The 10,719-nt window shown below is 55.6% G+C and overlaps 1 protein-coding gene across 2 annotated transcripts in view; it reads left to right on the top strand.

Moving 5' to 3' along the window:
* The window catches only part of ATCAY (ATCAY kinesin light chain interacting caytaxin), a 28,375-nt gene continuing 17,656 nt past the window's right edge, over nucleotides 1–10,719 (top strand). The window contains exons 1-2 of one of the 2 annotated variants that reach the window (XM_053220107.1): nucleotides 1–390; nucleotides 2,753–2,872. In XM_053220107.1, the coding sequence (XP_053076082.1) occupies nucleotides 2,796–2,872 (77 nt within the window). In that variant the 5' untranslated portion in view covers nucleotides 1–390; nucleotides 2,753–2,795. The remainder of the gene's footprint in view (nucleotides 391–2,752; nucleotides 2,873–10,719) is intronic. The other variant, XM_027049153.2, reaches the window with a different exon arrangement.

Below are 10,719 nucleotides of genomic sequence, written 5' to 3'. Positions count from 1 at the left end.
GTCAGCCCTGCCCCCACCCACCCACCCTGCACACAAAAGCAGCATAATTAACCGTCTTAAGGCAGCCGAGCCTCCGCCAGCTGCGAGCTGGCAGGAAGAAGACACCTCGGAGGCACGGCCGGGGCCGGTGAGGGGGCGCGCTCGCAGCGGGGCGAGGGGCAGCCGGCTGACGGCTAACTGCGTCCGTTCCCCACCTCCGGACAAAAGCGCCCCCCGTCTGCGCCGCCACGTTGCCCCGGGTGACCTTCCTTGCGTGCAGAGTCCGCCGCTGCGCGCACCTTCCGCGGATGCTCTGAAGGCCCAGGGACCGCACTCGGGAGGCGAGGGATGTCCGGCTGCGTCGGCGCGGGGCTCGCCTTTGTCTGCGCGTAACCCGCAGAGGCCGCGGAGGTGAGTCCCCTTTCTCCTCGTCCCGGCCCTGCCCGGGCACGTTTGCCTGTGCGGAGACATCCGCTGTTGCAAACCCCCTCCGGGCAGGTGGGGCGGCTGGGAGCCGGGACCCACGGTCTTGGGATTCTCTGCACGGTAGCACAGCCCTGTCTCCCGAAGCCGAGGGAAAGCGGCCGCGGGCATATACACCCAGAGCCCGCCTTCCGTGCCCACCGCTCACCTGGAAGGCAGGGGGATGCACCATTTTCGGGACGCGCTTGGAGATTAGGCTGATAAAACCCTCAGCCTCTCTCTGGGACGCTTCCTAAGAGACCCAAATGTACACGCCCCACCTCTGTGCATTGTCTATTTATAACACCGTGAGCGGATTTGGAAAGAGAGACAGAGACAGACAGACTTGATGGATGTGTACGCGGAGGCTCGCCTACGGGGCGGGGAGGCAGGGAGAAGGTTGAAGGCGGATCCCTCCCCCTCTGTCTGCACCTGGACGCCATGCACTGAGGATTCAGCGCCCCAGCGCAAAGGCACACCTCTGGGCTGCCCCTCACTTTGCCTCATTTTCCCTCAGAGTGAAGTCAGGATCTTAGAATAGGAGCGCGCAGGACCCACAGGCCACCTGTACAGGATTGTGGCCCCGGCCTGCGTGGGTCCAGCGCCTCCGCTGTGGGTGGGATTGGGGGGCGTCCTTCCGGGGGGGCTGAGGTCACGCCCCGCTTGGGGTGAGGAAAACCAGGCAGACACCCCTGTCTTCCGAAAGGAAATGAATTTCCATTGACCAGAACTTCCCCTTGCAGTAAGGTCCTGGGTGGTGGTTATCACCCCAGGCATCAGGAAGAGGTTTTTCTTTCTTTCTTTTTTTTTTTTTTTTTGGCGTACTGCGTCTTACCGTCCCTCCTCCATGAATGGATGACGACATTCAGAGCAGCGACAAGAATCCGGTGGGACACTGTTTCCCAAGTGTGTGTTGGTGGGGGCGGGGAGGGTGTCTAATTTTAGCCAGCCACCCCTCCCCCCTGCCTGGCCTTCTCCTGGCCCAGGCTCCCTCTGGGTCCTCGTCTCTGTCCCACAACCCCAAATGCAGACCCCCACCTCCAGGGGCTGCAGATGACCCACCCAAACCGTTAGCCGTGCACCAGCTCTGCCGAGGGGCCGCCGTGGCATCTGGAAGGGTGAGGGCCTTCGGTGCTGGCGCGTGAGACTAACAGCCCCGGAGCTGCTTGGAGGATGGGATGCGAAGACGCAGCGGGCCCTCGATAAGGACTGTCAAACCCTGCCCGGGGACCTTTCGCAAGCATGCGATTAAGACAGGCTTTCTCAATCTCAGGTCCGTGGACTTTGGGGCTGGATCCTTCTCGGTCCTGGGGGCCCAGCTTGCACACGCGCCTAACGGTGCTGAGCAGCATCCCTGGCCCTCACCCCCTTGAGGCCAGGAGCCCCTCCCCACGTTGTGACAACCCAAAATGCCTCCAGACTTGCCAAGCGTCCCTTGGCAGGGAGGGGCAGGGCAAAATTATCCCCAGTTGAAAGCCACTGGTTTAAAAGGCACAGAACCCATGGTGTTGACTGAGTTACAGGATCCTGGAAGGTTATGCCCCAAAGGTATTGTAAAGATGATTTCTAGTCCAGCTCTTTAATTTGGAGGTGGGGAAACCGAGGCTGGGAGGGGTGAGTGGCGGAGTCCTGCATGCCTCAGGGTGGACCCCAATTCTGCCTCATTCTGCACCTCTGACTGCTCCAGACAGCCCAGCTGTTAAGGCACCATGTAGCATGCTGTCCGACATCCTGCCCCAGCTCCTCAGAACAATAAAAACAAAACTTGAGCTTTGTGCTTGATAAGAATTATGATCCCGACTTCCAGCCCCAGTCTCTTTCCACACTGCCTTCGTTGGCCCCAGCAGGTTGCCAGGATTTGCTTCTTTATTCGGGGACAGAGAGGCAAGGCAGGTAGCCTGGAGAAGATAGAGGTAGGGTTTGAAAGTGTCGGTCCCAGCAAGGAAGCTTAAGTATATCAGTCACTGACACTTTAGTATAAATGATTTTAATTGGATTTATTGCTGCCCAGTTTAAGTCCAAGGTAAGGGAGGGATGATGAGCCCTAAGGAGCATGGACTTTGGAGCTTCGAAGCAAAGGGCGCTTATATCTGGGGGCTCAGCTCTCACCTGGGTCCCAACTCCAGACCTACGTGGATGTCATCAGCCCTCTACACCTCTGTTTTCTCACCTGCGTCATGGGGCTGGGCGACGATTCAATATAATAATGGATCCAACACTCTTACCAATCTGAGGTGCCACACGTGGGTGGGGGGGGGGGGTTGTTATTACGATGACTGTCCAGTAAAACCTCCACGTGGCTCTCCTTCAGGACTCAGCTCTGCTTCAAGCCAGCACGCCTCTCCTCTGTTCCCATGGGGACCACTGAAGCTACGCTCCGGATGGAAAACGTGGACGTGAAGGAAGAATGGCAGGACGAAGGCCTTCCCAGGTACAGCTTCCTCATTGCTGCGTCAGCCCTTGCTGGGGGCGGGGCGGGGGTGGGGTGGGTGCCCACCGCCTCTCTGAGGTGGGGCTTGGGGGACGCCGGGCACATAATGAATACTTGCCGAGTTATTTAAGATGGATCCCCCCCCCCCGCCCCACCACAGCAGCGCAAAGCTCCCATTCCCATGCTATTTTAGGAATTCCGAACATTCTTCTACAACTGCCTCGTGGACGATTAATATTCTTACGGGTGTTCCCACGAATCCGGGTGAGGGTGTGTTTTTACCTGTGGCAGCCGGAGGCATCTTGCCCTAGCCCTGCTTAAAATCCCTGGAGTGGCCCCCAAAGATGTCCGTGTCCTAATCCCTGGACTCTGAAAATGTGCCCCTCTGGGGCAAAGACGCTTTGCACGTGTTTAGGCCAAGGATCTGAAAAGAGGGAGATGACCTTGAATTATCCAGGTGAGCCCTCCATATCATCCCAGGGTCCTTCTGAGAGGAGGCGGGAGACTAGGGGCAGAGGCGACGGAAGTGACAGATTGGTGTCACAGGAGGGAGGGGCCACGAGCCAAGGGGGAGGAGCACCTCTGGAAGCTGGAAAGGGGACGAAAGCAGATTCTCCCTTAGAGCTTCCGGAAGGAGCCGGGCCTGCCCACACCTTGCCTGCCGCCCAGTGAAACCGACTTCAGACTCGCTTCTGGCCTCTAGAATCAAAAGAGAATGAATCTGTTGTCGTTTTAAGCCCCTAAGTGTGTGGTCATTTGTCACAGCGGCCCCAGGAGACCCTGCGGTGAGCCTAATACCCTAAATATTGTCCATGCGTATCTCGTGTGTGGTCTGTCCCCCCCCCCCCCAAATGGAGCCCCGCGAGAGCAGGGGCCTTTGGTTGGATCGCTGTCGTCCGGCAGCACAAAGACAGACTCTGGTATACAGTCGGCACTCAGGAGACACCGGCCGAGCGGGTGACGGCCACTGGTAGGAATAGGAAACCGGGTAGGAAGGAAGCCGTGGGCCTCCAGTGCCAGGACGCATGAGCCACCAGGCCTGTGTCCCTGTCTTCGCTCTGCCGGGTGGTGTTGGGTAAGAGAAAACACGGGTCGGCACAGGCTCCCCTGATCCGATGGCTGAACACAAAGTGCATCTCTGCCCTCCTGTAGTGCGAGGGTTTTGCCCCAGGGGATGCTGTCCAAGAGCTCATTATATGACTGTCTGGAAAGGAACAGACGAAGGAGGGAGGGTGCTCACCCTAGAAAAGAGGATCCCCGTCGCTGAGGGTGCCGAGGGCTTCCTCGTGCCTCAGTTGTCCTGTCTGTGAATCGGGTCAGTAATGCCTCGCTCACAGAGTTGCTGGAAGAATTCTCTGAGGCGCGCAGGGCAAGGCGGCCGGGATGGGCCCTCTAGATGACGAGGGCTGCCCAAACACATTGCCCCCCACCCCGGACGCTTCTTCGCCATATCTCGCTCACTCGCGCGCCCCCCGCCCTGATCTCTTAAAAGACACCCCCTCTCCCAAGCCCCTCGTTGAGACGAAACGGGGCAGCTGCAACTATGATTTTTAAGTGAGTTTCTCCCAGCTGCAGAGGGTCGCTGCCCCTTTTCAGTAGCCCAGTGTCTGCGGCACAGTGGCCCTGCTGTGCCGCCCCGGGACGCGAGCCAGCCCTTTGCCAAGGCTCCTGCCTTCCCCGCCATGGGAGGAGTGCGTGCAGCTCCTTCATTCGGCACCCAGCCGCGTCTCCACATAAGCACCTCTGTCTGGTGCCAGACAACCCATGGTTCTGTTCCTTCCAGCCCCGTGGTCCCCTTCCCGGGGGCGTCTTCCAGCCTCCCCAGGGTGTCAGAGTGCTTGCCCTGTGCCCGCAGCCCCTCCCGCTGCCATGACCTTGTAGCATCTTCCTTGTCTCCCGCCCTTCTGCAGGTTCTTAAGGATCCAAAGGGCAGCCCAGAGATGATGTAGCTCTCTCTGCCCTACTTCTCCATTCATTCTCTGTAATGATATGCACCAGCTGTATGCCAGGCCCTGGGCGAAACACTCGGGACACGTAGAGAACAAGACAGATGCCCTCATGGGGCCTTTCCTCTGGGGCAGGGGCAGGCCATTCCCTCATAGACTTCACAACCCAACGTAAAGTTGCAGCTGGGTTCATGGTACTTGGAGAGTGCCCAGGTGGAGTCTGACCAGGTTGGAGAGATTGGGGAGGCTGGAGAGGGTGCTGACCCCGAGCTGTGAAGGATGAAGAGGGACGAACAGGGGAAGGAGACTCTGGGTGGGTCCTGAGTATTCCAAGCTCCGAGAGCAGTATGTGCAAAGGCCCTGAGGCCAGTGGAGGCAGGTTGAGGGGCAGAAGAAAAGCTGAGGGGGATCTTGACCAGAGTCTCACAGGTCAGAAGAGGCAGGTGCAGGGATAGGTGTCTGACTGGCATCTCAGCCCGCCTTTCCCTCCACAAGCAAGTGGCTATGGGTTCTGTTGCTTTGTAACTTTTTATTCTGATGTCGTCTCAGACTTTGAGGAAAGATTACAAGGATGGTCTAAGTGCTAACTGTAAACCTTTCCCCAGATTTGCCAACTAACAGTTCATTCCTTTTGCTTTATCATTCCCTCCCACCTCCCTCCTTCCCTCCTGTGTCTCTCCCCTCTCTCTGTGTCTCTCTGTCTCTCCCTTCCTCCTCTGTCTCTCTCTGCCTCTCTCCCTCAGCCCAGCACACGCACAGAGCTAATTTTGTGTTGCACACACCTCAGCAGGTCCCAAAAGATGTGTGCAGGAGTCGTGGGCCCTGACCGGCTGGAGCATTTCTGCCGTCCTCAGCCCCGCCCTTCTCCACGCTGGGCTCGTCTCTTCTAGTTTCCTCCTCTGTCTCAGTCGGCTTGGGCTGCCAGACAGAATATCACAGACACTTCCTCCCCTCCCTGGAGGCTGGAAGTTAGATCCGTGGGTTCCGTGAGGGCTCACTCCCTGGCTTGTAGACAGCCACCTTCTTGTGTCCTCACGTAGCCTTTCCTCTGTGCATGCGTGTGGAGAGATTGCTCCTGTCTCTCCCCCTTCTTATACGGCCACGCCGGATGGGATCAAGGCCCCGAAGGACCTCAGTTCACCTTCATTGCTTCTTAAACGCCCCATCTCCAAAAACAGCCGTATTGACGGTTGGTCCTTAGATGTTTGAATTGGCAGGGGTGAGGGAGGCAGGGGAGACACAATTCAGTCTGCAAAAACACAGCTGACTACTGGGGGAGTGGAGTCAGGGCTGCTAGGGTGGAGTTGGACTGCTGGGGGTGGAGTCTAGACTGCTTTGGGTGGAGTCAGGCTGCTGGGGGTGGAGTTGGTACTTCTGGAGGTGGAGCCTAGGCTGCTTTGGGTGGAGTCAGGCTGCTGGGGGTGGAGTCGGCACTTCTGGGGGTGGAGTTTAGGCTGCTTTGGGTGGAGTCTAGGCTGCTTTGGGTGGAGTCAGGCTGCTGGGGGTGGAGTCGGCACTGCTGGGGGTGGAGTCAGGGCTGCTTTGGGTGGAGTCAGGTGGCTGGGGGTGGAGTCTAGGCTGCTTTGGGTGGAGTCAGGCTGCTGGGGGTGGAGTCTAGGCTGCTTTGGTTGGAGTCAGGCTGCTGGGGGTGGAGTCGGCACTGCTGGGGGTGGAGTCAGGCTGCGGCGGGGGTGGGGGGGAGGGGGGGCGGCTGTGGTGCCGCTGTCCATGGTTCTGCTTACCACCCCAGGCCTTCTGACCCTCCCGGAGACAATGGTGCTGGGGGAGACAAGAGTGACAGGAAGGGACAGAGGTGTTGGAAATTGCAGAGAAGGAAAAAGCGTACATTTATTTGTCTGGGCATCTAAGAACGACCAGAGTTGCCAAGAAATAATTTTTTAGGCCCCACAGAAGTATCCCCTCTGGTTCCCTTGCCTGAGCTTTGTGGGTGTCATATGGCTATCAGAAAAGCATGCCTCTACCCAGAAAGAGATTCTGTGGTTGCCACGCACCAGAAGTGGCCTTGGTCAGGCAGAAACAGAGACTGGGAAGGAGTCTCTGGGAACAGAGACTCCCTGAAGGGAGACTGAGGCAAGCAGTGCCCAAGCTTGATGCCCTTGGAGCACAGGTTGGGCGGGGCGCGGGGGAGGAGGGAGCAGGAGGCATGGTCAAAGTTTATTCCCAATTCTCTTGTTTCACATCATGAGAAACCTCAACCCTGAGGCTAGAATCTGAGGGTAGAGCTGCATCAGGTTGACAGGCCTTCTGGGTTGTGCCTCTCCGACTCATGTGATGTGCCTTCCTTCCCCCTGTCCTTCCACAAGCCACTTCTTTGAGGGCTGGCCTGTGACTCACCAAAGCAAGATAGGAAGAGACGCTTCCTCCCCTTCAACGGCTCACAGTCTGCCCAGGAAGCAAGCGATTAGCACACGTACCACGGACTGAGTGCTCATGGTGGGCTCTGGGGCAGAGTGTAGGGTGGGGTAGAGGCCAGACTCAGTCAGAACCTCCTGGAGGACACTGAACCAGCCTTAAAGGCTAAGCAAATTTACTCTAGACAGAGTAAGTGAGATGTGCAAAGGCACTGGGGCAAGGAAGGCCTTGGCATGATGGGGAATGTAGCACAAGAGCCCAGCTAGGTCGTGAGAACGGGGTTGGAGGATTCACCGACGCCACATCCTGGTGGGATGCCCAGGTGAGAGATCTGGATTTCATACCACAGGGGTACATGAGTTTCCTGGGGTTGCCATGTTGGGTGGCCTCAGACAATAGAGATGTATGGTTTCACACTTCTGGAGTCCAGAAATCCAAAATCAAGGTGTCAGCAGAGCCCTGCTGCCCCTGAAGGGGAGACTCCTTCCCACCTCTCCCAGCTTCTGGTGTGGCCAGCAACCCTGGGTGATCCCTGGCTTATGGACACATCTCTCCCGTCTCTGCCACATCCTCACACGTCCTGCGTCTGTGTCCAAATTCCCCTTTTCCCATAAGCACAACACTCACTGGACTGACAGACACCTTAATCAAGTATGGCCTCTTCTTTTTTTATTAAAAAAATTTTTTAATGTTTATTTTTGAGAGTGAGAGAGACAGACCTCGAGCAGGGGAGGGGCAGAGAGAGAGAGAGAGAGTGAGAATCCGAAGCAGGCTCCAGGCTCCGAGCTGTCAGCACAGAGCCCAAAGCAGGGCTCGAACCCACGCACCGCAAGATCGTGACCTGAGCCAAAGTCAGACACTTAACTGACCCACCCAGGCGCCCCCCTCCGCCCCTTTTTAAGATTATTTTTTAAATTGACCTTTTCTTAACTTAATTACATCTGCGATGGCCCTGTTGCCAATAGGTCACATTCCAAGTGCTGGGAGATAGGACTTGAGTTATCTTTTGGGGGAGGGGAACAGAATTCAACCCAGCACAGAAAGATGAAAGTCATACGGTGCACCTTGCATATTAAAGAAAGCCCACTTTGCAGGTGGCTTGCCCACTGTAGGTAAGCAAGCGCTGTGCTTCCGGGAGCCATCCGGGTCCGCTCTGAGTTTACCCGAGAGGCTTCAGCTCTGCACAAAATGAGCCCTTCCTGGGACTTGAGGAAATAGCAAGCTTCCACCTGGCCTTGAAAGCCGCAGCCCTGTGGGCCGGCGGGGGTGGGGCCTGTTGGGAAACAGCGGGCTTCTTCTCTGGGGAGCCTGGAGGCCTGCTCAGTCGGCTTCTCCAACTCAGGAGAAGTTCTCTGCTTTCTGGTCTGTTCCTAGGACTCACCAAGCATCTTCCGGCCTCAGCGCCTCTGCCCAAATGGAAGGCCCTTCCCCCAGTCTTCTCTCTACACAGAAGTCCCCTCCTGGGGACGCCTGGGTGGCTCCCTCCGTTGAGCGTCTAACTTCAGCTCAGGTCCTGCTCTCACAGTTCGTGAGTTCGAGCCCCACATCAGGCTCGCCGCTGTCGGTGCAGAGCCCTCTTTGGATCCTCTGTCCCCCTTCTCTCTCTGCCCCTCCCCTGCTCATGCTGTCTCTCTCAAACATAAACATTAAAAATATTTTTTTTAAGTCACCTCCTCAAAGAGGCCTTCCTTGACTGCCACTACTGTGCCTCACCTCCTCCCTCTTCTTTCTTATTTTCTTTGTTGCAGGTATCACCTTCTGCTTCCTCCAACTGTTTGTTTACTCAGTGTTTACATCTCTCCTCTCTTGTATCAGTCAGGGTTCTGCAGAGAAACAGAACCAATAGTTTTCCATTCTCTACATGTATGATATGTATTATTAATCATATTATACATTTAAAATCATATTATGACAATTATATAATATGTCATATTATAGAATTGTACATTTACATATAAGTTATATTTGTGTTACTATGTTTATTAATTTACATATTCTTTTATTTTTTAATATTTATTTATTTTTAGAGAGAGAGAGACAGACAGACAGACTGCGAGTGGGGGAGGCACAGAGGGAGAGGGAGACACAGAATCCGAAGCAGGCTCCAAGCTCTGAGCTGTCAGCACAGGGCCTGACGTGGGGCTGAACCCACAAACCGTGAGATCATGACCTGAGCCAAAGTCAGATGCGTAACCGACTGAGCCACCCAGGAGCCCCATTAATTTACATATTCTTTATTAATACATTATGCTATTGTATGTTTTGTGTTATATATGCAATTATGTGCAATTACATATAATCGTATGTATAATTGTGTGTTTTTACATGTAACATAAAGTATAGAACATATTGTATGTTTTCTATTTTATTTTGTACGTAAGTATTTTATTTGAACAAGTTTTAGGGGGGCGCCTGGGTGACTCAGTCGGTTGAGCATCTGACTTCGGCTCAGGTCATGATCTCACGATTTGGGAGTGCAAGCCCCTAATTGGGCTCCATGCTTTCAGCCCAGAGAATGATTTGGAATCTGTCTCCCCTTCTCTCTCTGCCCCTCCCCCGCTTGAGATCTCTCTCCCTCAAAAATAAACATTAAAAATAAAATAAAATAAAATAAATTTTTTAACTTCATTTATCTATTTTGAGAGAGACCGAGCATGAGCAGAGGAGGGGCAGAGAGCGAGGGAGAGAGAGAGAATCCCAAGCAGGCTCCCCACCGTCAGCACAGAGCCCAATGCGGGGCTTGATCTCACGACCCGCGAGATCATGACCTGAGCAGAAATCAAGTCAGAGTTGTTTCTTCCCCGGGGAAACCTCGATGCCTTTCCCTTGCGTGAGACCCCTATTGTGGAGGGAGGCCTCATACTTAAAGTCGCCACCTGCTGGACGCGAACACGTCTACCAGAAACCTTCAGGGCAGCATGGAGACTGTGGCTGCAGCCTGGCCGAGTATCTGTCCTGGCTCCTGCTGTATGCAGCCCGGAGCCCAGACACCTAACGTACGTTTGTGAACTGAAGGAAAAGTCTCCCTCGGGTCCTCAGTTTCCCAGTCTGCACCAAGGAGCTGGATGCTTTCCCCACCCTGACATTTCGGCTGCAGCTGGGCCACATCCTGCTAGGTTAGGGGCCCAGTTAGGCTTTATGTGGACCCGCCCAGGGTTGGGTGGCTGAATCACATCCTGATGAGAACCGGACATCCTGGACTGCAAAAAACCCCCGCTGGGGTCGGTGCACATGTGCGGACCAGGCACAAGGGGGCAGTAGAGGGCAATGACTGGAATCAGCTTGGCCACCGGGTAGTTTCTCTGACTCCAGCCTGTGGGGCCAGCCTCAGTTTCCTCCCCTGTGCAATGGGCTCCTACCTGCCTCCGAGGGTTGCTGTGGGGAGGAAATAAGATCGTGCCGCGAACATTCCAACCCGGCACACAGCGAGTGCCCTGTCCATGGGGTAAGTGAGGGTTCAGACTCGGTCTAGACCAGGATTTGACGCCTCAGACGTTGATGGGCACTGGGCGGGCAGGTGCACGTGAG

The sequence above is a fragment of the Acinonyx jubatus genome, chromosome A2 (assembly GCF_027475565.1).
Source record: "Acinonyx jubatus isolate Ajub_Pintada_27869175 chromosome A2, VMU_Ajub_asm_v1.0, whole genome shotgun sequence".
Taxonomy (NCBI): Eukaryota; Metazoa; Chordata; class Mammalia; order Carnivora; family Felidae; genus Acinonyx; species Acinonyx jubatus.
This window is presented reverse-complemented; position numbering and strand designations above follow the sequence as displayed.